The sequence below is a fragment of the Panthera leo genome, chromosome A1 (genome assembly GCF_018350215.1).
Source record: "Panthera leo isolate Ple1 chromosome A1, P.leo_Ple1_pat1.1, whole genome shotgun sequence".
NCBI classification, from domain to species: Eukaryota; Metazoa; Chordata; class Mammalia; order Carnivora; family Felidae; genus Panthera; species Panthera leo.
This window is the reverse complement of record NC_056679.1, coordinates 132752282-132780253: the sequence shown is the minus strand read 5'-3', so window position 1 is coordinate 132780253 and position 27972 is coordinate 132752282. Positions and strand designations below refer to the sequence as shown.

The 27972-nt window shown below is 38.2% G+C and overlaps 1 protein-coding gene across 5 annotated transcripts in view; it reads right to left on the bottom strand.

Moving 5' to 3' along the window:
- Positions 1-27972, bottom strand: part of NLN (neurolysin) — a 122628-nt gene that overhangs the window by 21268 nt on the left and 73388 nt on the right. For 3 of the 5 annotated variants that reach the window (XR_006202964.1, XR_006202963.1, XM_042940378.1), the window contains exons 9-13: positions 25304-25505; positions 14272-14458; positions 13823-13951; positions 12208-12344; positions 1829-1910 (exon numbers count right to left, since the gene is read on the bottom strand). Coding sequence is in view for 2 of the 5 variants with exons in the window: in XM_042940378.1 (XP_042796312.1) it covers positions 1829-1910; positions 12208-12344; positions 13823-13951; positions 14272-14458; positions 25304-25505 (737 nt within the window). In the remaining 3 variants the exon portion in view is untranslated. Of the gene's footprint in view, positions 1-33; positions 1911-12207; positions 12345-13822; positions 13952-14271; positions 14459-25303; positions 25506-27972 lie in introns of those variants that run through there. The other 2 variants (XR_006202962.1, XM_042940370.1) reach the window with 2 other exon arrangements.

Genomic DNA, 27972 nt, shown 5'->3' with positions numbered 1-27972 from the left:
ACATTAAAGTATGAAAGAAATGTGAGTTCATTCTTATGGATAATAATGCAACTTTATTGTGTGCAACCTGTTTCACACCAAGTATTAGTTTTTCCATGTGAAGTAAGTTGAGATTGAAAATGATAAAGTTATTGTTAAGGAGACACATAGAAAGGCAATAGAAAATGCTGAAAAAAGTTTTTGTCTGAAACTGGAAAACAGAACAGTCTGGAAGAAAAAAAAAAGATATGAGAAGAGTACCACAGGTTACCAACACCAAAAAAACTACTTTGTGGGAGAGAAGGGCCAGGCGATTATCTCAGAAGGGAGGGTTGGATTTCATGTGCATTTTTAACGTATTTGCTTGGCAATAATAATCCCGGAATTTTCTTCTGCGTTGTTAGAGCTCTTAACCTTTCCCACTGTCTATAATTTTATTATGCAGCATAATATATATGTTTTTATTTAGCGCAAAGTCCATCTGTCTAATTTTGTCCCTCACCAGCAAAGTCATACCTCAGATACACAGCGGGAACCAACTGGAAGACCTATCAGAGTATATGTGAAGTTTGGATTTTTTAATTAAAAATTTTTTATTATCCTATTTTGGTTTCCTTACTGAGTAGACTCCTAGGGAAAAATAAGTCCTGTGAGTTTACTGGTCTGCTTTAGAAGTACAATTTAGACTCACAGAAATGAAAGTTAAAGAGAGATCCAAAGTTTCGCTTAAAATAAAAATCACCAGACAAGATAGGCTATGAAATCCTCCTCCCTGTGGTTGAGGACACGTAACACTTTGGAGCAGCTGTCCTCAAACACTTCTGTCCAGAACCCACTCCTCTTCTGGAGTTTCTAAACTCTTTCTGCTCCACACCACCTTCAGCTCTCTTCCCTAAAATGCCATTGGTGATATGTATATCTGCAACTTTGGGTGAGATGGTAATAAAGGAGGCAAAGTCCATACCATTTATCAGAAACACGAGAAGAGAAACATATCCTTGGACTTGTTTTAGTGTTCTAATTGGCAAATATGCCAAAGGACTGACAACCTTGTATGCTGTGGTGGAAACGAACCTCTCATGCAAGATCTACAATCCTCTAACGCAACATACAAAAGCAATATACATAGGCCAGTTCAGTTAAAACTCTTACTTTTTTTGGTACTCTGTGACAGGACTTTAGAAAAGATAAATCCCAATGGTGGAACATAATTTAAGTGCGGCAGAAAAGTAGAAATAATGAGGCCTGAAATCCAAAGATAAACGCATTATTGAGGCATATTCCCCTGGCCCTTAGATATGTGGACAAAGAGGTCACGCGTTACTGTGAGACAGAGGGTCAAAGGTGACACAGGGCTCCAAGAAAATATTTACCAGAGAAATGTGATGATTCATTTATCAGTCCAGAAATACCAAGTACAAAACTTCAAGATATAAAGAAGGATCAAATTATATAATGTATATGATTCAATTTAAAAATTCTTAGCCCTCTTACATTATGTTATCTAGATTACAATAGTAAAAAATCAAATTACATTCATATGAAACTTGTATAAAAAGAAATCAAATCCATTATTATGAAATTTTATAGTACAATTATTTTCTGATGGGTCTTTTCTTAGGTCATGGTATTTATAATTCCATTTACATCTGTGTAATTTTTCAAAGTGAAAAACAAAAGACAGTCAATAGAAATCTAAACTTTCATTTGCAAAACTCCATTCAGTTTCCGGGCTAGTAACACATGGTGATGTCGACTTGTCCTCCAGACATGGACTGCTACCAAAGATCCCCAGTTTATGGAGCATGCAGGCCTCTACTCATTAGGAATGCTTTTTGGTTTGGCTCACGTTTCAAGAAATTCTGCAGCATGTCCATGCCGTCCAGAGATCCCCCAGGTTTCAGGATTAGGTTTCTGTATTTCATTCCAACCTAATAAAATAAAACATCACACCTAATAATTCATTGTTAAAGCAATTTCCCAAATCTCTAGATGCAAAAGAAAAAGGAGGAAGGGTGAAGAAAAAGGGACTTTGACTTTACTTTGTCTGGATGTTCTCTTTTGCCTTAACTACAGCTCTATAGAGCTGTACTTATTTATTTTGGTAGCTATGAGAGCTGAAGCTTAAACCTCCAGTCTTCAACGTTCCCCTTTATTACTGTCTTATCTCCTTAGAGTTTCAATGGTGAGCGAACAAACAAAAAATAGCCAATGGAATGTATAACAGATTCCTATTTGGTAGCCCATCTCAAATGCTATTTCAAAAGAGTTAGCAAACCAAGTGTTCAAGAAGGCCACAAATAGGGGATTTGTGTACCTAGAACCAGTGGCATCACCACTGCCAAAATGGCTTCTGCTGTGTTTTTACAAGGGGTTTATAAAAAATGCCTCATCCTTATGGATGGCGGTAGGACAACAGCACATGTCCCAAGTGTAGGTTAAGTTATTTCTGTGGGCTCAGAGCTAGGAATAAGGACCTTTGTAAAGTTTTCCTTGGGGATAAGGTCTGCAACCTTAAAACACAATGTAGTTACTCTGTCTTTATTTACATAAACGTAGCAGCAAGTAAAGTGAAGGAAAACGACTGAAATTCAGTATCTGTGTCATTCATTTTTTTCACTTCCTTTTCATCATCCTTTTAGGGATACAAAGCAAGACAATTCAGTGAAAAATAATTCCAAATATACATATAAATAGTTCACAGAGTAACACTTTTAAATTTATATCCATTAAATCGTTTGATCAATATGACTAATAGTCTTTTTGACAAGAATAGCTAGAGAATTTTCAGAGACAAAAGTAACTTTTGACTTACAACAATAATTCTGTTTGGTACAACCATCAGAGATAAGTCTAGTCAAATTGTTAATAAACGAAAACATGAATGAATGAAATTTACCAAGTTAGATACAAAACTATTTTATTCCCTATAGCATCATAAAATAAAAATTTTGGGGTTTATCTTTTTGTTATTAACAGAAATCATCTGCAGTTTATTAATCTTGACAGGTTAACATCAAACTTCCTAGTCTGGGCCCTGATTAGGAGTAAATAATTAGTCAGTTACCTTCTTGTAAAGTCTAGGGTAGCACAGTCCAACAGGAATATAAGACACATAAATAACTTAACATTTTCTAGTAATCAAATTTTAGAAGGTAAAAAAAGTCAAAATGGTGAAACTAATTTTAATAAGATATTTTAACCATATATCTATGTTACTTCAGCATATGTCAATATAAAAATTACTGAGATTTACTTTCTGTGGTAAGTCATCAAAATCTCGTGTGTGTTTTTCACTTTTCCAGCACAATTTTTTAGTTATGCTAGCCACATTTCAGGTGCTTGACAGCCACAGGGAGCTACCACAGTGGACAGGGGTAGGGCCTAGAACACAATGTGATCTTTAGAAGAGCTTATTGGACAATATTCTAGTATGACAATGAAAAGGCATGTAGTAATCTTGTTGCTTTATCTACAAGTTTTAGATAAATTTTCCTAAAGAGGGTGGGCCTGTAATCACTGATATTCGAATTCCTGAAAACTTTGGTAATGAAGACTTAGAGCTAGATTTATTGTTCTTTAGGGGGGGAAAATGATGTGTAGTTTTTTGCTTGGTCTGTAGCAATCCATTACTGTTATGCTAGCAATTGGGAACCTAAAATGTGAGTGATGGCTGATCCTGCCATAGACATTATTATTCTAAGAAGTAGCAGCTTAGAGCTCTGGAGCCCAAACACAGTCTACCTCCCTTTTCTTTCTTTCATTGCCCCAAATGTCTACATTTGACCAGTGTTAAATCAGTAGGGGGAAAGGGTAGGATGGGGAAGAAAGACAGTGCTCTCCTGGATCTTCACCCCTTTCCCTAAGAAGCCACCATAAAAATAGGGAGAACTGGGGCTCCTGGGTGGCTCAGTCGGTTAAGTGACTGACTATTGATTTTGGCTCAGGTCATGATCTCATGGCTGTGCAATCATCCTGCATCGGGCAGCTCCATACCCAGCATGGGGCCTGCTTGGAATTCATTCTCATTCTCATTCTTTCTGTCGATTTCCCTCTCTCTCTCTCTCTCTCTTCTCCCTCCATACCTCCCTCCCTCTGACCCTCCCCTGCCTGTGCTCTCTCTCTCTAAAAAAATAAACAGACATTTAAAAGAATCTCCCACAATGTGGCTACCTGACAAAATAGTCTCATTTTGTACAGAGAACTGCAGTTCTAGCCAGCAAAGAGATGCAGGTACTTGAGGAGTTGCATGGCGCTGTGAAGAGGCAGCTCAGGGCTCCTCTGACCAGTAAGGTCATCGCGGAGCTTGGGGGGGGGGGGTGTGCAGCTCAACATAGCTCCAGTCCTGTCCCGCTTATAGCTCCAAACAAGTTGATTCAATTTCCTGAATTACAGAGCAATGGTCTTTTAATAGTTTCATTTCCTTCACAATGAAGTTTGGAGAAGAGTTTAAGAGTCATTTTGGTAATAGGATCTTGCTTTTCTTACAAAAAAAAAAAAAAAAGTTAAGTGAATTTTTGTGTTTTAGGAAGGTACCAGCTCTCTGGGTGAGAGAACACTGTCTGGGAGACATATGCCACAGGTGGAAGGAGTCTTTGCCATAAGTTGTTCTAGTCTGTTTACATAATAAAGAAATTTGAACTGTAAGGAAGGCAGAAAGACAAGTTCTAAGACAACCAGTGAAATTTTTTTATGCTAGAAGAATCCTTCAGGAGGATCTGCACATAGTAAGAGCTTCTATTAACTAGTCTATGAAGGCAAATCAGCATCAGTCACCTGTGTGGTTTTTAAAGTATTTTGGTTTTTTTTTTTACTTATTTGTTTAGAGAGCCAGGGACGGACAGAGAGAGAGAGAGAGGCAGAGAGAGAGAGAGAGAATGAGCAGGGGAGGAGCAGAGAGAGCGGGAGAGAGAGAATCCTAAGCAGGCTCCCCACTGTCAGCATAGACCTGCTGGCAGGACTTGAATCCATGAACTGTGGGATCATGACCTGAGCCGAAATCAAGAGTTGGACGCTTAACCAACTGAACCACCCAGGCACCCCACCTGTGTGGTTTTTAATCCTGGAAGATTAGAGTGTATCTTTTGGCAACTGTGCAAGTCCTCTCTAACAGTGATGTTTCCTAAAGCAAGGTCAGGAGTCTTGGAGTGAGGCCCAAGTTTGAATCTTGGCTTAACCCTCAGCTCTGTGACCACAGGCCTTGGTTTCTTTTCCTGTAAAATAGGAACATGCCTCCCTCACCTAGTTTATGGGGAATTGGGGATGATTTCAGTACACTGCCCTGTCCCTAGTGTAACACATGGCACCCAGGGCCACTCAGTAACCCTCTGTGGTCATCCATTCCTCCTCTCATTTCTGTCCCTCTCACACTGGCCCTCCATTCAGTGTCTCATGTACACAGCAGGGACACAGATGCATTCCTGGTTTGGAGTCTCCTTAAAATTAGTTCTGTTTCCTAATAAAACTAAAAAAAAATACAAGAGACTTCATCTCCATTATTAATAAGAAATAGATTATCTCGTTCAGTAGGAATATTAGGGAGGTGAGACAAGGCACTCATCTAAGAATACATACTCTTTATTTGAGGTAATATTTTAAGAGCAATCATAATGGCCTGAACGAAGGATGCCACCATCTGTAAGTAATGAGAATATGTCTCCTGCTGGGTCTGGCATTTCTGAGGCAGCACATGCAAGCTCCCACTGTCTTCCAATCCTCCCTCCTTCCTACTGTGACTGACTCTGAGGAGGAGAGCCAGTTGTCTCCTTCCTACACTGAGTAACAGGCGTCAGGGAAAAGAGCATCCATCCAATGATAGGTGATGATGATCAGGCACCCAATAGGCTCCCTAGCCAGCTTTAAAAGTGGATGCTGAAACCTTCCACAGCCCATCTGTAAACTCCTTCCCAACAGCACACTCTTTGTTTCCTATGAGGGTGGGGATATCGTGGGTGGAAAAAGAATACCTTGGACAACAACAAAGAAAAAGGGAGAGAGTGAAAGAGTGGTGCTGGTAGTCAGGGAGATGGAAATGAGAACAGTGGGTCGGAATCTGCTTGATTAGAAGAGGCCTTCCGGAAACTGTGAGCAAAGTTTCAATTTGTGAGGACAGAAGGATAGATCTATATTTATGGGGAGGGAGATCACAAAAAAAGAAAAAAAGAAAAAAAAAAAGAAGAGTAGTCTGGGTATTAATATGTATTGGGGGAAGGGGAAATAGATGGGGACAACTACTGTAATTAAATGTAACAGTTTTGAAGTAGAGGACACACAAAAATGAATAAAACAGATCCAATTACAAGGACTTCATCATCTAGGAGGTAAAATAAAGAAAAAGACAATGTGCAAAGCAGATTATTAGGGTTCTAAGAGAAATACAGAGAAAGGCTGTAAGAACACAAAGGAAGAAAAAGTGCTTCCAGTTGGTTGGGATTCAAGACTTGGAAAGTCTGGTCTTGTAAATATGCAAGAAGTTAAGTTGGAAATCAATCCCATTTCTTTCCTTTGTCCCTTAAATCAGGCAAAATCTAAGTCTGTCAAGAAAGGCTGAAGTGTAAGAAAAATCAGCTTTGTGGTGGTAGGTCAAGAGATCCGAAGCAGAAGTTAATCCATTTGTAAGGACCTTCAGAAGGAATTTCATATTCTCCCTTAGCAACACATTGTAGCAGAAATTGGGCTTAGAATTATGATAGGAGAGCTAGCTTTAGAGTACAAATTCTCTGTGAAGTAATTCTTTTTCATGTTAACCCAAAGTTTGTCATGTTTCTGTGTCTGCTACTGCATGTAAAGATCTAGCTACTTCCTTATGGCATTACAGATTAAAATATAATAGTTGCATTTGACTGTCTTGATTTTCTTGGTATTCCATTCTGCAGAGATACTCAGTTTTATTTTTTCTTCATTGAAGGAAAAACAAAGGTTACCAATTTCTCTAAATGCAAAAGAGGAGGGAGATAATTCTAGCTTAATAATATAATTGTCTTTGAATCCACCAAGTCTATTACCTCTTAGGAAATTTTCCCACAATGAACTTGCCTTATAAAAAGAAATGGCCCTAGTTAAAATGCCGCCATTTTCTTCAACCCTATGATTAGCTGCTGGATTTTGAAACTACATTTGGTGACGCTGGATATCTTCTTTAAAGAGCTCCTAGAGCTTGCAGGAAAAGTATTATTCCCAAGCAGCTCCCTTCCATAGTCACTTAAGAAATCAGCTGGAGAAGGAAAACATATGTCTGATAATGAGACTTCTCTATATTCTACTAGAAACAAAGATTTTTAGGATATGTTTAATGAACAAATTAAATAATGAAGATAGTCTAACTATTTATAATGAAGAAAAGAGAAAATCACAAATAAAACCAGAAGTAGCAAACTGTGGCTATTATAGGTAATTGGCCAATTCTAACACTTGGATAGAGGCCCTCAAAATAGAATGAAAACCACTGTACCATAAAAATATGCTATTGCTACCTTTGGTATTCAAAAGACTACAGGTTTGGGGTGCCTGGCTGGCTCAGTTGGTAGAGCATCTGACTCTTGATCTTGCAGTTGTGAGTGCAAGCCCCACAATGGGTGTAGATTACTTAAAAAAAAAAAAAAAAAAAAAGACTAGGTTTATATTTGACCCTTCCTATTATTGTTTTCCCAGTGAGTAGTGCACTTTCTATAGTTCTGCTTGCTAACATCTGGAATGTTTCTCAAAGCAGACCCTGAGCTTTGCAGGATGGCACGAGGTTATAGAGAGAAGGCCTGGAGATGTTCTTTTGTTGATACCAATGACCAGAACAATAATGTCAACAGTACGTGATCTTTCAGTCTCCAGCCTCTCTACAGATTTTGGGGACGAAGAATAGCAGACACTGATTCCTTGAAGGGCCATCCAGTTATCTTCTCAAAATGATTCAAATACATACTAGGTGAAACTAATGTAACATGATGTGTCAACTACAATTCAATTAAAAAAAAAAGGTGTCAACTTTACATCGATATAATGGCACCAATATGTACTCAATTGTGATGCTTATTAAGAAATCTAAGACACTCTAATCCTCCTTCCTTTCAAGGTGTCCTTTTATTTGCTTGCTTTTGTTGTGGTTTATTACTGAACATTTCTAGAGCCTATTATTTATCCTTGCTAATACAGAATTTTCACAATGGTTTTAGGAAAGAGTCTTTTTACCTCCCTGTACTGGGCAATAATAACTGGTCCCTATCTACCGGAAACTTTGTAATTCTGGAAAATACAGCAGAATTTTAGTGATGAGGGAAAAAACATACGAGGGAGACAGGGAGCCTTGAGACAACAGGGTCTGTGTGATATATTGTGAATGCTCTGATACCCTTGACTTCAAATCAAATTCAGTATTTCTATAAAAATTCTTTCGGGACACCTGGCTGCTCAGTTGGAGAAGCATGTGACTCTTGATCTCGGGGTTATGAGTTTGAGCCCCATTTGGGTACAGAGATTACTAAACATCAATAAATAAATAAATAAATAAACTTAAAAAAATTCTTTCTCTTCATCACAACGTAGCTGTAATGACCAAATATTTTTCTTAGAACAGGACAGCTGTTTCAAAGTATTACATTTTAATAAGTGGGTATTTGAATTTTGTAAATCAGGTATGACTTTAGAGCAAACATTTGTAAAACTTAAAAAAAAAAATAAGCGAAACCAAACAAACAGTATACTGTAGAGGGAACAAAATGGCTATTTAAAAAGCTGTTCTAGTCTCTGCCACTGCAGTGAAGAGTGTGAGAGTGGGGTGCAAAGGGATTCTCCTTGGTCACTGGAGCCCAATTCACTACTGTTGTGACAAAAGGGGAGCAAGAAATGCTATAATATCCCAGAATACTTGATAGGGAAGAAAAAGGAAGGGATTAAAGTTAGCTTCATGGCGTAAGATGAATAATATATAGCAATGTTGAACCCAGAATTTTAGTGAAACTGAAAACGTGTTTTACATTACAAGGCAACAATTCCAAGTTGTTGGGAATCTTGTGTTCTCCAAGTTCACCCCAGGCCCCTGATCTAAAATAAAAGTAGTCTGGCTGCCTGCCAAGCTGTGAAGCTTGAGAGTAAGAGGAAGTACACAGAAGCATAATGGCAGGGACTGCGTCTGCTGGACTTGCAAGTTCCTTGGGGCCGACTGGGATCAGTAGATGGAAAAGAAGAGGTAACAGTGGAAGGTACTGGAGATGTGGCTGTGTAAGTGGAAACGCAGAGGAGATAAGTGAGGAAGCTTAATTGAAAAAGGTACTGTGGCACTTATGCTAGGAAGCGTCACCAACTTATAAGAGTCAGTAACAGGTCATAATTGCACCTTTATATTAAGTAGACCTGGAGTCTCTATAATCATTGTTTTCTGATTTCTGCAATAATGCATGCTCTGTGTAAAACATAAGGAAAAGCTCCATAAAAATCACAGAAAAATATTTAATAACCACTCATGAAATTATCACTCGAAGCTAAGAATGGACATTTTGATGTACTCTTTTTCTAAACATGCATTTTAAAATAAAAATTTGCATTCTATGGTACAAAATATTTTATAGCCCGATTTTTTTCACTTTGTGTTATAGCTATATTAAACATTCCAGACATAAGAAAAAGCTTGGTGAAATCCTTCCCTCACACTTCCCTCAAGTCCATTCTTTTCTTCAAAAAATGGAAATACCACTTTTGGTTCAGATGATCTAGAAGATTTCATAAGCGAGTACCCAGCCTTGTGACTAGGGCCTTTAAGAATGGTAAGATTGAAGGTGTATCTGGGTGGCTCAGTCAGTTAAGCATCTGACTTTTGATATCAGCTCAGGTCATGATCTCACGGTTTGTGAGATCAAGCCCCATGTGGGGCTCTGTGCTGACAGTGTGGAGCCTGCTTGGGATTCTCCATCTCCTTCTCTCTGCCCCACCCCTGCTCGTGCATGCTGCCTCTCTCAAAACAAATAAATAAACTTAAAAGAATGTTAAAATTTTTAAGAGGTAGAGACAAGAAAGTCACACCTTTTAGGTGGAAGAAATAGAATGATCATATTTGTGAAGGTGCAAAGACCTATGGGAACACATAAATCTGGCTGACACGTTGAATTCTGGGAAGTAAGGAAGACATGTGATGGCTAAGCTAAGGACTGTGAACAAGGAGAGGAAAGCAAGAAACAGGAAGTAAAAACAAAAGGGTAGGTGAGGGCCTTTGGAAGTTGGCGACTGGGTCATCAGTGGTCACTCAAGAGAGAGTAATTTTCTAGTTCTGTTGGTGGAGGCAAAATAGAGGTTTGCATGGACCGCTCCTTACACCAAGAAATTAGGCTGTGAAAGGAAGGAGAACTGAGTAATAGCAACAGGGTTACCAGAGGCAGTAGCAATAATCCCAGTTTTTGCCAAGATATATTAAGGCTTGGTGTTAGACACATCTTTCAGACAGAGGGAAAGAAGGTGAATACTGAAGTATAGAAAGAGAACAAAAATGACATATTTAGTCTTGATGACCGTAATTTTCTTAGTGGAGAGGAGAGAGGTTTTGAGACTCGGGGGATCTCAATAAGGGAAGTGGGACAGGACAGCAGAGTAACAATGGGTGTCCACTACAGGTTGGACAGCACGATTTTGTAGTGGGACATGTTAATGGAGTCACACAATCTTCCCCGGAAAGCTCTGAATCCCAAGGGCACCATCTCTAAGTGAGATGGTAGAGGAATCCAGGGCTGGGTACTTGGCTAAGGGTCATACAGAAGTCAAGACATATATGAGAACAGTCAGTGGCTGACCATTGTAATAGGTTGGCCAGGGAATGGAAGGAGACTTACAGTGACCTAATAGCCTGGGTAGGGTAGGATGGAAGAAGGAATGATTGGGAAGGTTAGTGTAGATAATGTAGGTACCCTGGAGGTGTTTTGTTTTTTGTTTTGTTTTGTTTTGTTTTGTTTTGCAGGGGGGGTGGGAAGAAGGGGATGGTGGGCTAAATTACAGCTATGTGGGGCGCCTGGGTGGCTCAGTTGGTTGGGCAGTTGGGCATCCGACTTCGGCTCAGGTCATGGTCTCAGGGATCGTGAGTTTGAGCCCTGCATTGGGCTCTGTGCTGACAGCTCAGAGCCTGGAGCCTGCTTCAGATTCTGTGTCTCCCTCTCTCTCTGCCCCTCCCCTGCTTGTGTTCTCACTCTGTCTCTCTCAGAAACAAATAAACATTAAAAAAAAAATTATAGGGGCGCCTGGGTGGCTCAGTCGGTTGAGCGGCTGACTTCAGCTCAGGTCATGATCTCACAGCTCGAAGGCTCGTGAGTTCGAGCCCCACGTCAGGCTCTGTGCTGACAGCTCAGAGCCTGGAGCCTGCTTCGGATTCTGTGTCTCCCTCTCTCTCTGCCCTCCCCTGCTCATGTTCTGTCTCTCTCTCTCAAAAAAATAAAATAAACATTTAAAAAAAAATTATAGCAATGACTTTCAGTATATGTGTGTGAGGCACTATGCAATCCAGAAACATAAAGTTGGGGGGAAGAAATTGGTTGGCTGAAATAAGCACAGAGAACCTGAATTTGGTAACTTGCTCTTCTAATTTCTGAATCAAATAGAATGAGAAGCACACTGAAAAATGCATCAGGCCTGGAAATAATCTGACAGCTGAGTCTTCAACAAGAGTGGAGACTAGGGAACTATAACTCAGGAAGGTTTGGCTGGTAGCCACCTGGCAGTCAATTCACTGTACACAGAAAGGAATGGCTCAGGTTAATGAAGCAGCCTAAATTACTTAAAGGCATTTCGGTTACAAACTATGTAGGAGGTGGGGTATGCCAGTCACAGAGAAAGGGTACCTCCCATAGAAAATGTATAAAGAAACTGTGTAGAGAATGTGAAAACATACTTAGATCATTAACATCAAGAAAGAGTTTACCTTTCTTTCCCAACCTCCTATAAAACTAAAGCATTGTATGGCACATGTCAAAACTAGCAGCTATAAATGCTCAAATGCATAAACAAAGCTTTGAATTTTAATTATGCAATATATTGGAATGTTAATAAGCAAGAAAATGTGGTAGGTTTTTTTTTTTTTTTAACTTACAGAATTAGAGTTAATCACTTGTGCACTGCAACTTAATGATGGATGATTTGAGAAGATTCAAGATTTTCGAGTTAAAAGCTGTTACCAAATCCCTTACGCTAAAATTTGGGTGTAATAAATATTTTACACTGGGAACGACAAAATTAACAAAAGGAGAAAAGAAAATACAATACCTCTGGATTCATTATCCCTTCTTTTTTAAAACAGCTGTAAAACATATCCATGGAAAATACTTCACTCCAAAGATATCCATAATATTGGCCATCATATCCCCCTGCCAAATGTCCGAAAGTAGCTGGCATATTTGTGCCTTTAAAGAAAGATACATTTCAATCAATGTGATGGCCAATGTTAATTATCAGGTTATCAGCTGGCTAAGGTTTCCCTTTGGGGAGTCCAGAGACTGGAGAGTGACAGTCTCCAGCAACAAGCAGGATCTTACCTGCAGTACTCCCTGGGTTTACATGTGCCCTTGGCCAAGATGTTTACAAACTTCTCTGCTATGATGACTCAACTTCAGAGCTGGTTTCGGCCCTAAGTTCTGGAATGTCTAACAATAGTTTCAGAGGCTTTGTCCACACCCATCAGACAGCTCAGTATTTCAGGACTACTCAGTCCTTTCTAATCCTTTAGACACATATGTGTCTTATAGATACTCTAATAGTAAGCCCACTCTTTGTCACACAGCTTTGCATCTAAAATGTGTCAGAACGGCACTTACTTTAGGTTCATAATTACTGAAGAACTCTTTATTTAAAAAACTAAAAAGGCTGTGCCAACTCAATCTACCTCTAGGGCTATTTTTAAAAAGGATTTTTTCAGGGTGCCTGGTGGCTCAGTCAGTTTAAGCGTCCGACTCTTGATTTAGGCTCAGGTCATGATCTCACCATTTGTGAGATGGAGCCCCGTGTCTTAGATTCTGATAGCGTGGAGACTGCTTGGGATTCTCTTTCCCTCAGTCTCTGCCCCTCCCCACCCCCACTTTCTCTCTCTCTCTCTCTCTCTCTCTCTCTCTCAAAATAAATAAATAAACTTAACAAAAATAAAAAGGATTTTGTCAAATTGGTCTCAGGGACAAAACTGTTGTATAGTCTACTATAAACAGATCACAAAAGTAAGTGAGGAGCCTGGATTGACTCCACTGGACTCTTCTGACCTTTATTATCACTATCAATGTGACAGATTCATTTAAATAACAACTTCCTTGGTGGAAAAAAGTCACCTTGCCAACTATGTATACATGAACAACTACATGTTGGCTTAAAATATATAAATACAAATGTAAACACAGTCACGTGTGTACCTGCCCACCTACCCACATGAATCTCATAAATACTGGGCTAGAAAAGGCTAGCTGGAATTCCTTAACTGATCTCAGAACCAAAATCAGAAACAAGGTACAAGTTTGTACTTCTCTCTAAAACTTCCCCGTTTGCCAATTTCTCAGTGAAATCACTAGGAAGTCAGGGCACACGTACGGAGGGAGGAGCCAGGTGGCTGTTGCCAAATGCGAATGGCTTTCTCTGCTCTGGGGTGGAGGCCAATTGCTCATTCTTGATTACACTAAAATGCTGCAAAGCTGGAGCCACCTTTCCTTTAAACACATTTGGACAGGATAAGTCATACGGACATAGTAAGCTTATCAGAAAGCCATGGCCTGATTATAGAAATCAGAAACAAATATACATTAGGTAAGCTGCCTGACAAACCCTATGTTTCCTGGCAGTGTTAGGAGGATACCCTGTACTTCACTGAAGAAAACGAATTCAGGTCATAGTGCTTACATACCTGGAGTTGCCGCGACACCTAAAATCTCTGTGCAATATTTGGCATATTCACTTGCAGCATCCAGCGACGTGTTGGTATGGAGAGACTGATCAACTTTGCTCAAAACAATCTGGCGTAAGGTCAGAAGACCTAATAGCATAAGAATGTTTGGGCATGTTTTGGAGAAGAGAGAACTACGTGTTCTAATATCACAAGATCAAAGATTTAAAAACCTGACGCCTATAGTACATATTACAAAATGGGATACCTCATTTAAGATTTAAAAGAAGATGTATTTTTTTTTTCTTGGACACATTCCCAGGATATTTAGCAGTCTCCCCTCCCCATATTAGCACACTTAGGGTAATACCATGATTACAAGGGAAATAAATTCTATAGAACAAGAAGCCAGCCATTGTCTATTAAAGCAATTCTAATGTATTTTCCTTTTCTAAAATTACAAGTCATACCTGTGTTGACCAGTCTGGAAGCAACAAGTTTTTCAAGCAGATCATCCATAATAGGACTTCCATCTTTATAATGTTTTGACAATCTTCGGAGGGAATCGATGTCCCATACCCAATTCTCAAGCATTTGTGATGGCACCTCTACAAAGTCAGTTTCCACATTTGTTCCACTAAATCGAGCAAAATCAGTCTAGAAAATAAACATAAAGGTCTTTTTTAAAAGCACTGAATGAAAACTACCTATGTGATGAATCATAATTAAGACTCTGTAAAACTTGAGTCAGAATCAGAGTCAACTACCTGTTTGAATAAAGGGTTAGGATAACTTCAAATTTAAATAAAAACAAAACACAGTACCAAGCAGCCTGAAAAATAACCCCCAAGTACTCTATATTAAAGTAATATTTCATTCTTTTAAATCATAGACAAACTTGGAACAATCATCAGGAAATCATAAATGAAAAAAAAATCAGACTGAGTTAAAACAAGCCATAAGCTTTGGAAGTAAAAATATTAAAAAAATTTTTTTCCATTAAAAATGAATAGATTTAATGGGGCACCTGGGTGGCTCAGTCGGTTAAGCGGCTGACTTCGGCTCAGGTCATGATCTCGCGGTCCGTGAGTTCGAGCCCCGCGTCGGGCTCTGTGCTGACAGCTCAGAGCCTGGAGCCTGTTTCGGATTCTGTGTCTCCCTCTCTCTCTGACCCTCCCCCGTTCATCCTCTGTCTCTCTGTGTCTCCAAAATAAATAAACGTTAAAAAAAAAAAGAAAAAAAAAAAGAATAGATTTAAGACAGTCTCTCCCTACTTATCTATTTCATGTGCTTCATTTTGTTTATTCAAAACATGCCTTTCTGGAGCACTCATCACTCTATTGTTTAACTATTAAAGTTAAAAAAGTTTTTTTTAATGTTTATTTATTTTTGAGAGAGAGATAGACAGAGTGTGAGCAGGGGAGGGGCAGAGAGAGAGGGAGACACAGAATCTGAAGTAAGCTCCAGGCTCCAAGCTGTCAGCATAGAGCCCGATGCAGGGCCTTGAGATCATGACCTGAGCCAAAGTCAGATGCTCAACCAACTGAGCCACCCAGGTGCTCCTTAACTATTCAAGTTTTAATCAAAATCAAAGAGTTAAATTACAACACTGCAGATACCCTTTGCATGTTGTATTTCGTGTTCTGAACTTTAAATACGTGATTCTAAGATAACTATGTTGCAGAAAGCCTGGTTGTACCTCTCAGGGTAGAAGAGGTTAAAACAAGAAGCCACTTCAGGGGGAGGTATAAGTGTGGATCAGTTGGCAAGAGGGTAACTTAAATGCAGGGAGAGCTTTCTGGACAAACAAAGCATATACTCAGAAGTTAAAGCATTCCTTGGAAAAATAAAGGACTTACTCTCAGGGTGTGGTCTAAAAGTTAAAAAAAATTTTTTTTGAAGTATAGTAAGTTGTTGAATCTGATGTCAGAAAAGCTCTTGATCAAAAAAGGGGAATTCACTAGAACAAGCTGATATTTTCTACCTTTCACACTGTACACAGAACTTGTGTAAAATTGACATTGACAGAGAAGACTTTGCATTAAACCAACCGGCTCATCTGCAGAATGGGGTTATCTTTCTGTTGTTTTTCCCTGAACCTCTGTCCTGTTTCCTTCTTCAGATGTGTTACAATCCCAGTCCCTCCCTGACTTCATCATCCCTGGGGCTCTGAGGGGAAGAGAAAGGAAGAAGGGCTTAAGCACTGGAGAAGGCAGCAGATGGGATGCCAAATCAGCAGCAAATAACGATTCTGCTTTTGGCCCAGGGCAGAAGCACAGATGTCAATGCCATTTCACATTCTGCCTTCCTCTCTTTATGCAAAAAAATGTTTTGCTTGACTTCCTATCATAATTGCGCTGATTCTAGATATGAAGAGCTGCAAATACTGAAGGGCCAAAGGGAATGAAACTCACTAGATGCTGGAATTAGGCCACCTGTGTTTGAGGACATCCTAATAAAAAATTCTTATAGAAAAGAGGCAAGGGTTCCAGAAAACTGAATATTTTGCCTCTTTCTGGTACATAATCTAAAATAACAACTATCCTACATTTAGATTTAAAAAATCTGATAAAATAATCAGATAATAGTGGATATCTATTGAGACTTTACCACGTTAGGCATTATGCTAGGCCCTTTACCTGGATTATCTGATTCAAATTCCAAAATAATTGTATGAAGTATATACCGTAATCTCCATTTTGAGATAAGGAAATTGAAACATACTGAAATTAACAGTAGAACTAGGATTTGCAACCAGGTAGTCTGATTCCAGAATTCAGGTTTTTTTAAAAAAAGTTTTTATTTATTTATTTTGAAAGAGAGAGAGAGCAGGGGAGGGGCAGAAAGAGGGGAGAGAGAATCCCAAGCAGGCTCTGCAACTGTTAGTTGGCATGGAACCTGATGCAGGACTCAAACCCATGAACTGTGGGACATGAGCCGAAACCAAGAGTCAGATGCTCAACTGACTAAGCCACCCAGACGCCCTCCTGGCCCCTGAATCCACAGTTGGAACCACAATTGCTATAATGCCTCTCTACCTTATAGAAAAATGAAAAAAAAAAACACAGAAAAGGAAGTTTAAATTACGAGGTTACAAAATAACTAAATCCTCCTGGAAGTTATCTAAAGTAGCAAAGTCTTTTATCAAAAGCGACTTTAAAAACAGAGCAAAAGTGAGGTTTCAGTTCTATTTCCTTAGAAATCCTACTTCCCTTATATACTGGAAGCTGTCTGTTTCAAAGGTCAAACATGAGGCTGGATGTAAAGGTCAGCCTTTATAACCATCTACCCTGGACTTGGGACTGATTCTGTAATACTAATTGCATGATTTTCTAAAGATTATAGTTTTTAAGTAAGTATTAACAGAGCAAATAAAGGCAAATACACCATCAGCTACCACTATAAAATATTTTGAGAAAAATACACATTTTGTATATTTTGCTTGTGTGAATATTTTTCAGGTAGCCACTGCAGATTAGGGTACACCTCAACTCCAAGTAACAACAAATTGTGTGTGTGGTTGGAGGTGGTGGTGGTGGTATTTCAGAACCTAGAAAAACATGAACAAATGAATAACTCATGAGTTGCAATTGAATAAAATAAGAATTAACACAGTTATGTCATGCAGAGTAGAGAAGAGAGGACTTATTCTGCCCCAAATCATGGTGGGGGTGGGGGGAGAGAGTGCAGCAAATGAATGAACAGATCAACAATGTCTTCTAAAGAACAAAAGGAAATGTTTGCAAGGAGTAAAAGCTAAAAATAACCCTACTGCTTACTAATTTCCCGTAAGTCAGTCATGCTGTTTCTCTGTGTGCCCTTTGAGCAAGATCATTTAAATATTTTTCAAATGAGGAGGACAAAGAACCTACAAAATTCAAAAGCTCAATTTCCAGCAAACAACTAAATTCTAAAAAGAAAGGAATCCACAGTCAGCCACTGTATAAGTCTACAAAGAAATTCTGAGCAAGTCTTAGGATGTAGGAGCCTGCTGGGGGTCTGACAAGCAAAACAGCATGACTGCTGAATTATTACTCACTGCTGACCAGCCAGCAAACACTACTCCCTAGTATTAAAGTATTTAGGTTCCAAAGAACCCTAAAAAGTCCTTTATACAGTTTTCTCCTTTTTAAAATTTTTAAAAATTTTATTTTAAAGTTTTTAATTTTATTCATTTTGAGAGAGAGAGTGCAAGTGGGAGAGGGGCAGGGAGAGAGGGAGACAGAGAAACTGAAGCAGGCTTCACGCTGTTAGCACACAGCCCAACACAGGGCTCGATCTCATGAACTCTGAGATCATGATCTGAGCCGCTTAACTGACTGGATGCTTAAGTGACTGAGCCACCCAGGCACCCTTAAAATTTTATTTGAGAGAGAGAAAGAGAGAGTGTGTGCAAGCAAGGGAGGGGGGGTGGGGAGAGAGAATCTTAAGCAGGGTACATCCTGAGCCTGGAGCTTGAAGCGGGACTCAATCCAATGACCCTGGAATCACAACCTGGGCCGAAATCAAGAGTTGTACATTCAACCGACTGATCCACCCAGGCACCCCAATATACAGTTTTCAGTAAGACCAATTCAAACGTGTCAAATATAGTAGCTTATGGGCTATAATAACTATTGATGTTAATATGCTTCCCTGATAAAGCAGAGCATTGTAAAATACACACAAAATAATTCAATTAAATCATTTTGCAGGTGACACTTCAAAAAAGTTTTAGAGCATTATTGGTGCAAGAAATATTTTGAGAATAAAAGTCTAGAAAACAACGTAAACTTAGATTTCTGTTTGGTCCGAAGTTCTTGAGAGGAAGCAAGTTGTCTAAAACTATGAGATTTACCTTTATTACCTTTTCAACAGACAACAGGATGCCTAAAATATATACCACCATAGATTTTTACAACAGATGACTCGATGTTATAGAGATTAACTTCTCAATTCATACAACACAGTAAGAGCTGGAACCAAGTTACATCAACTAAAGCTCAAAAGTCACAAGGGTTTTTGCTCTATTTAAAGACCAAAGTCTTATGGGTTACTGTTCTAATTAAGAGGCTGATTGATTTTAGTGGTTGTAACTAAAGTGTTATATTCATGATACCAAATCCCAACTCAAAAAAAAGCAATCGCTGAAATCAGTAAATGTACTGTGTTTAGAAAAGGAAAAGGCCTCAAGAGACTAGCCTTTGGCTGTGTAAGGTGATCCCCTAATGATTTCTTAGCATTCTTACATTGCCCCGAAATGTACGGATGATGCAGAAATTTATGTAACAAAGCATTAAAAAAAGAAAAGTGCCAGCGTCTCTTAGACTTTGCTGCAAATAAAGGGTTAAAGTTCATACTTTTAACTTCACATACACCTAGCCATCATTGGAAGTAATAATAGTAATAAAGAGACCTTGAATAACACTTTGTTAACTTGCTTATTAAGCTTCAGAGCAGTACTACAGTTCAGCAGATCAGTATCACCACCATGATTTAAAAGACATGAGAAATGACACATAATCCACAGAGGTCTTAAATACTGCCATCTTGAACTCACAGGTTCATCCCCAAAATGGCTATACCTTCCTGACTACTCCTTCCTGTATATAAATTTCTTTTTTTTTTTTTTTTTTAGACAAAAACAAATAAAAGTTCAGTTCAAACTCAAATGCTAAGAAGGTTAGGGAGTATGTGTGCCATATTCACCAGTGTATCTCCAAAATGCAGCACATGCCCAGAAAGTACATGGTCAATAAATATTTGTGAAATAAATGAAGGAATGAGGAGAATTTTTTTTTAATGTATATTTATTCTTGAGAGAGAGCAAGTGCACGCACATGCACATGGCTGAGGGAGGGGCAGAGAGGAGGACAGAGGATCCCAAGGAGGCTCTGCACTGACAGCAGAGAGCCCAATATGGGGGATATGGGGCTCAAACTCACAACTGGAGATTGTGACCTGAGCAAAAGTCGGAGGCTCAAATGACTGAGCCACTCAGGCACCCCTATGAGGACAATGTTTCTGTATGAAGACCCGATCTTAAACAACTCTAAGATATTTTCTCTTACTCTCATACTTGACCTGACGTCCTAGCCTCAACCTAACATCACCACTCTACTGTCTTCTTTCAATACTTAATAAATACTTAATTGATATCATTTTACTTACTATTCTTCTTCTTTTAATTTAGTATTTTGTGTCCTCAAACTAAACTCAAAACATTCAAAATATTATCTCCTTTTTATTTTTCTTTTGAACCCCATCCTACCACATGTTAGACACAACAGATAATCAATACCTTTGCTTCTAAGGAATCAACTAAACATTTACCTCCATTTAAAATAACTTTTTCTAATTATTAAAAAAAAAACCACGTGTAGAAAAGACAGTAAGGAAATGAAAAAAAATAAGTGTGTCCCCACATAGAAATAAACCATGTATGGGTCATCATATTTGGTTTATGGCTTTAGCATTTGTTCTGTGTACACAACCATATATATAAAGAAATAAAAACACACATAAACTAACAAAATTGAGATCCTGAAAGAAATCACTTATAACACTGATGATGGAAACACTAACAGTGTAAGGGCTGGGAGTCGGGAGCAGAGGCTACAAGGTTGTTGATAAGTGTTCACTGTACTTCAGGACTAAAACCTAAAAGGTCACTTTAGACAGAGGGAAATGTGGAACTAGATAAACTCATTCATTCCACACGTGATTACGTATGATTGATTTAGAGGGAATGTCATTTAAGAAGCTAAGGAAGTAAAAGTCGATCCAACAGGAATACATACTTGGGAGACCAAATTCCGACCACATGACACAGTGCTGTCTCCAAGGCACAGAAGAGGAGCACAAAAATGGTTATAGTCAGTAGAGTAGCAAAGAGCATGACAGATCGTGGGTGAACCATTTAACCCTCTTGAGTATCAGTTTTCTCTGCTTGAAAATGTGGGGAATAATAGTACAATAAGAGAAGTAGGTTGGTAAATCCACTTCAGGGAATACTGTGAGGATAAAATTAATTAATGAATGGAAGGCAGTGATTATGGTGTCTGGAACATGGACAGTGCTCACCAAGCCTTGGCTGTTATTATCCTTCTTAGCCTGCCCAGTTTGCCTAACCAGGTATGGTCTTGACTGATGTCATTGTGACTGTCCTCGGTTTCCTCCAAGTATCTATTTTTCCATATTAATACTGAATATATTCTCTTCAACTAATCCCGCCATTTGTAATCCTCTATAAACTGCTCATTCTGTTCTGGCTTCTGGAATCAAATTTCCAAATAGGCAATAATCATTAAAAAAACAGAAAAATCCAAACTTGGTTTCTAATCACCTTCAACAGATCTTCACCCAAAATCCACTGAGGATAAGCATTTGTGAATCTCTTAAACTGTAAGCAACAGTACTTTGCCTCATGGACTCTTTTTCCCCCCTATTAAATTGTGACTTGTGTGTTACATATTGATCCCCAAAGGGTTGCATTATGTATAAATTATAGTTAGAAAAATACTTCAAATATATATGGCACTTTATGCTTTCCCAAATAACTTTCACACATTATTAAATCTCATCAGCACCCCAGGCAAGTAGGTATGAGAAGTGTTGTCTTCATCTATGAGTAAGAAAAATGAGATGGCTCAAGGAGGTGAAATAACTTGCCAAAAGTCACACAGTCAGGCCCACAAGTACATGGATGGTTTTTAATGCAGTGTTCTTATCCTAACACTAGCATGCCTTCCTGACTGGTACAGGGTTTACTTACAAGACGAGAAGCTATTAGACTTTTGACCAAATTAACAGATTATTTGGAATTACATAATTTGAAGTTTTTCTGCTCTTCCATTCCTTTCACTTTGAATTAATAAGGCTTTATTATGATTATGTGTTGCTTTAAAATGATCTCTGACAGTCCAAAACTCATTGCTTTTAATGTGCAAACGAACACAGACATCCCAATGGAAGCTATTAAGAAGTATGACTTTTCTTTTCTACCTAAGTTCAAAAGGCCAGTGATTACTGAGAGCCCAAACCACAATAAAGCCAAGAAACAGGAACAGATTCTAAAGATACCACCTTGTGATTGTATCTTCAAAATTATATATCCAGTAGTATAAACACAAGAAAATATGAGTGAAACTTTATCTCCTGAATGATGAGACAGTAGACATATTGAACTAGTGCACTTACATGTTTGAAAACTGGATGTTCCTGCAGACACATTTAAATATTACTATGACAAGCTCCAACGAGCTCTTCTGATCATCAAACTTGTACACTGCCAAGGTGAGGAACCTAAACAGTGAGCTGCTATATCTTAAAATCAATCCAGTGAATATGTATGGCAAATTTAATTCACTATGTATTTCTCAGGGAAGTCAGATGTATTACTAAACACAGAAGCTATTAAGCTCCTTATTCACTACCACCCAGTTTAGGTCAATACAAAAGTTTTTTTTATTTTTTTTATTTTTTATTTTTTATTTTTTTTTTTAATGTTTTTATTTATTTTTGAGACAGAGAGAGACAGCATGAACGGGGGAGGGGCAGAGAGAGAGGGAGACAGAATCGGAAACAGGCTCCAGGCTCTGAGCCATCAGTGCAGAGCCCGACGCGGGGCTCGAACTCACGGACCGCGAGATCGTGACCTGGGCTGAAGTCGGACGCTTAACCGACTGAGCCACCCAGGCGCCCCAAAAGGTTTTGAAATTAGTATAGAGCTGCAAAAAAATGGTCCTGTGCCCATTACTTTTGAGAAAAAGTAGTGATTATTGGTTCTGTATACAATTACGTAAAAGTTCTTTTTATTTTAATTGATGTGTAGTGGACATATAATATTAATTTCAGGTGTACAACATGGTAATTCAACATTTTTATCTTTAAAAGTTCTTAAAACATTACAGGACACTTGAAAGAATTAAAAGACAAATAGAGATTTTTTCAAAGATAATCTTGTGAGGAGATGACCGATCAAGGGATTGTACTACATACTATTTAACTATATGACACATTTTGTGTTCATGGAGGAGGTTAGGCAAACTCCAAGAATTGAATATAGTCCACTGTTTCAAGAGACACCATATACGAAAACTGTCATCATCATATATACTATCATCAGTATATGAGTACATATACTGACTCATGTATATATTATATATTCATAGATGTATATCAATAATTATATCAATATAATTAAAATATACTACATTATTCATTACAACATTTTAGAAAAACGAAAACTAGACTTATCCTAATTAAAGGAAATGTCAGCCAGAGAATGGACAATGACTGAAAATAAATATTTCAGGATCCCTATAGCTGTGAAAGTACTTTAAGACTATAAGAAAGAAAATTTAGTTTATTCTGAAAGATTTCCTTTCCTTGGCTTGAACACAGGATAGAAATGGCTATATCAGTATATAAGGACTTTTTTACCTGAACAGATTCATATCTGATTTCCCTATGTTTTTTTTTTAAACACGGAAATACCAGAATGTAAAGATAAAATGTTGAAACAACTAAACAGTTTTTTTTAACAATAGTGACAGTGGTATGTATTTTGGAATTAAGTAGGTACATTTTTAGTCATTATAATGATTAGGAGCAGTTGTGAGGGCTGGGGATGCTAGATGTCCAGGACTGAATTGTACATACCAGGAAAATTAAAAAAAAAAAAAAAGGTCCCATATGCTGCAGGCCATTCAGATATCCTACTGGATATTCACACAAGTGAAAAATCTATAATTAAGTGAGCCCAGACACCAACTCTATTGCACATATTTCTGTAAATTATTTTTTACCCACTTTTAATTTCCAGGACTCCTTACTGGGATCTACTGTGTAAATCAAAGTAAGACTGCTTTTTTGTTTAGAAGTTTCCCAAGAGATGCTCACCATATTGGAAAATCATGTCACCACTGGTGCTATTGACCAATATGGAATGTCTCTCTGATCCCCCATTCATATGTTAAAACGTAACCTCCAATGTGATGGTAGGTAATAAGGCCTTTGCGAGGTACTTAGGTCATGAAGGTAGAGCCTCCATTAGTGGGATTTAGTGTCCTTACAAGAGAGATCCCAGGGAGTTCCCCTGCCCTGTCCACCATGTGAAGACATAGTGAGAAGGCACCATCTCTGAACCAGAAAGCAGGTTCTCACCAGACACCAAATCTGCCAGCACCATGATCTTGGTCTTTTAGCCTCCGGAACTGACTAAGAAATAAATTTCCGTTGCTTATAAGCCACCTAGTCTATGGTATTCTACTATAGTAACCTGAACCAAGACATTTGGCAATACCGTTCTAGGACTTGAGTTGACAACGCAAACCACATTTATCACTCTGTAGTTTCTGCTACTGGATTTTATTCATAATGAATACTTCATTATGTCTTACTACATAGCCATATCCAGGCATTACTATTTGGAAAACATAAAAATATATTTCTTTTATGTTCAGTGAGGGCATTCTATCAATTTAAAAAATTCTTTGTATGGAGAAAGGCTGTTAGGGAAAAAAAGAGTAAAATCAAAATAAAGTGCTGAGTATAGTTAGGAGTACTGTAGCAATATTGGCTTCTTGGTTGTGACAAATGTATTACAATAACATTAGATGTTAACAGTAGAGGAAATAAGGTGAGGGATACCTGGGCAATTTTTATACTATCTTTGAAAGTTTTCTGTAAATATGAAATTATTCTAACCAAAAATTTCTTATTAACAAGTTTACCTTTAGAGATGCATAGAGATTTCGAATTTGGAAAACTGTTCCTCCATTTCTGTTAACATTAGTTTTCTAAACTGTCAGGCTGAACTACTAACTTGATGTTTTCATATGTCAAATAACAGCTAAATATGAACAAGTTCGTATGGTTTATCCTAGAATAGTGTGGGGCGAGTTTACCAAACTGTATTACAAAGCTGAGAAAAAATGTACTTTTCATTTTCAGAAGTAAAGAGAAATGAGTTGCAATCTACTGCACATACCCACATGCACTTCTTCGCAAAGTCTCCCCATGGTTATAGTATATTACCTATGATTTTGATTTGAAGCTAGTAATGGAAGGTGTTTCAACATAATTTATTATTAAAAAAAAGAGTTGAGTCTGAGACCATTGAAAACCACTAAACCACTGAACTAAACAAAGCATTAGTAAGTGGAAGAGACAGATTACAGCATAGTTTATCTGTGAAGCTTACACTAAATTCCTATGCAGAAGAAAAGAATGAAAGGAAAAAAACAGAGTATTTGTAACCCTTAATGATAAGTCTTCCTTCTTTTTCTTCTGCAGGGTGGTCTTCAGTGAGCTCTTTGATCAGTGAATTAAATTCCTAGTAAAAATCTGGTGTTAAAGAGGACACAATAAGAAAAATTTCATGTTTTTACAGAAGGCCTATGAAATTCTTGAGCACATTCAGCTTTTGAAAACACATGTAAGGGGAGGAACCTAACAGCAGTAGAAAAAATAAAAAGCCAGAAAAGCAACTGATAGGTTTACTATAAAACACTCACTCACCTGTGCACAAATCTGATGCATGACATGACCAAATTCATGGAAGTAAGTCCGCACCTCATCATGCCTCAGGAGAGAGGGACGACCAGCTATTGGCTGCGAGAAGTTCACCACAAGGGCAGCCACCGACATCATGCGGCTCCCATCAGGGAGGAGGCAGCCGGGCTGGAGACCAAAGCAGGCTGCGTGGTTGTACTTTCCTTCCCTGGGAACCAGAAGCATTGTTGGTGAGATAGGAACGCTCTTCTCTAGCAACAACATTGCTGTGACCTCTCTCAGTCATTAAGTCTTATTTGATACCAGAGGACACTTTGGAACATGTAATCCACCCTTTAGAAAGTAGGTCAGCATTTTATTAAAATGGACAAACTAAAACTAAGCAAATAAAAACCCCACTATCACTTCACATGAGTTATATCGCCAAGGTTTCTTCTGTTGAAAAATCTTAATGTAAGAATTAAGAATATACACCACACCTACTGTAGAGCTCAGTGTTTAATTTATTTTAATGGGATCTTGCTTTTCTCCTTCAAAGATGGTGTCACTAAACACTAAACTGTGTTGAAGCAAGCTTGAGGTAAAAGATATAGTTTGATACACTAGGTAGTTTTTTCTTAAAGTGAGAATTGATAAAAACCAAATACCAGACAATAAGTTTTTCCTTTTATTCAAGGAAGGAAGAATAAGTATTCACAAGTAAATGAGCTCCTTTTATAAACTAGTCAGGACTTTTTGAAACAGAATACTTTTAGTTAGCTTAGGAAAAAGCATAAATTATACTATAAAGTGGTCTATTCTTGGACAATGGGGTATCAGTGATGGTCTCTCCAAAAGCTATGTGCAACTGGACTTTATTCTAGAAGTAGGCTTCCTTCTTCTTCTTTTTTTTTTTTTTTCCTCAGAAAACTAATGGTACTTTCAGGTTTGGGGTAGAACTTTTAATTTGATTTGTTTTGATTTATACATACATTTTTTTGTTTTATCTTTACTTGCTGATTACTCGTCTTCCCCCCCACCCCCACTGATGCCATTCAATTAAAAAAAAAAAAAGAAAGAAAAAAAAACTAGCCTTTTCCAGCTTTCTATTATGAGGTATAAAGCTGAAAAGTGTGTTGTTCCTATATCTGTATAACAATATGCTGCACAATCTCCAAATCACAACTTTTCTTGAATTTGTCAGAAATCGGAAGGCAATCAACTAACTCACAATCTAAGACAGATGACTTTAAGGAGAGAGGAAGTGAGGAAGTAAGCATTTTTTCACCTGGGGCAAATACTACAAACACCAGTGAGAAAAGTCTTTTAACAAATTGTTAGGGGCACCTGGGTGGCTCAGTAGGTTAAGTGGCTGACTCTTGGTTTCGGCTCAGGTTACATCTCACAGTTTGTTTGTTCGTTCGAGCCCCACACTGGGCGCCGTGCTGACACCTCAGAGCCTGCTTAGGATTCTTTCTCTCTCCCGCTCTTTCTGCCCCTCCCCTGCTTGCTCGCTCTCTCTCAAAATAAACAAACAAACACAAATTTATAAAAAAAACAAAACTGTTAAAGGCCATCGTGGGCCAGGAAAACAGGGAGACACTGGGAGATAGATATATATATATATATAGATATCTATAGATATCTATATATATAGATATCTATAGATATCTATATATATAGATATCTATATATATAGATATCTATATATATAAATAATATAGCCATTTGCAGGGTCTTCTCCCTGGACACACACAAAAGGACGGTAGCAGGATGACAGCCCTGAGACAGCATCAGTCTTGATGTAGGCCTGGGGATAGGGAGCCTCTACCTTGATAAAGGAATGAAGCACTGCCTTCTGGGAGGAAAGGCAACAAACCCTGTTGTCCTATCAGCACTGGTGAAAACCCACTGCCACTGGGAAAGAGAAGAGAAAAAAACCTCTACTTCTGAAGGAAGGACAGGGACATAGTGTGGACCCAGACATACCACTGAGGGTGGGGCGGGACCACTGAACAGGCTGAATCATCCCTGAGCAGGGACATGGGAAGGGAAGGCGGAGAGAGAAGGGGAGAGAACCCATGAACATGTACACCAGAAACTGTACAACGAATGTCATAAAATTTTCATCCAGCCAACCTTCTGGTTGTTCAATGGGCTAATCAGTGTTTCTGGAAGAATTTTGTGTAGTTAGTTGGAAATGCATAAAGAGATCCATAAATCTTATTTTTAACGGGGGAAAAATAACTAAAGTAATCTGGAACATGTATATCCTGTTATATTTTATACCTCTTGGTACATTATGAAAGGCTAAAAATGTATCCTCCCCACACCCCCCTCCAAAGTATTCCTAATTTGAGAGTAATGTCAGTGCTACTATGTTAGAGAGACAAGGGTTGAGATATTTGGAGAATTTTTAAAGTGTAAGAATAGCTTAAAATCAAAGATTTTCTATCAATTTAAAAATCAGTGCCATTGAGGGGTTTTTAATCTTTCCTTTTAAAAAATAAACTTGACACATTTAATTTTAAGGGATTCTTTATTCTGAGGTTTTGCCTTTTCACATATTGTTTATAAAATGATGTGGATTTAAAAAAAAATGTCCTTTCCTTATCAAGCATCTTCTATTGGAACCATCAGAATACTTTTGTTTTTCTTTTGAAGATCTCAGTATTCAATGAAAAAAATTGAAATGT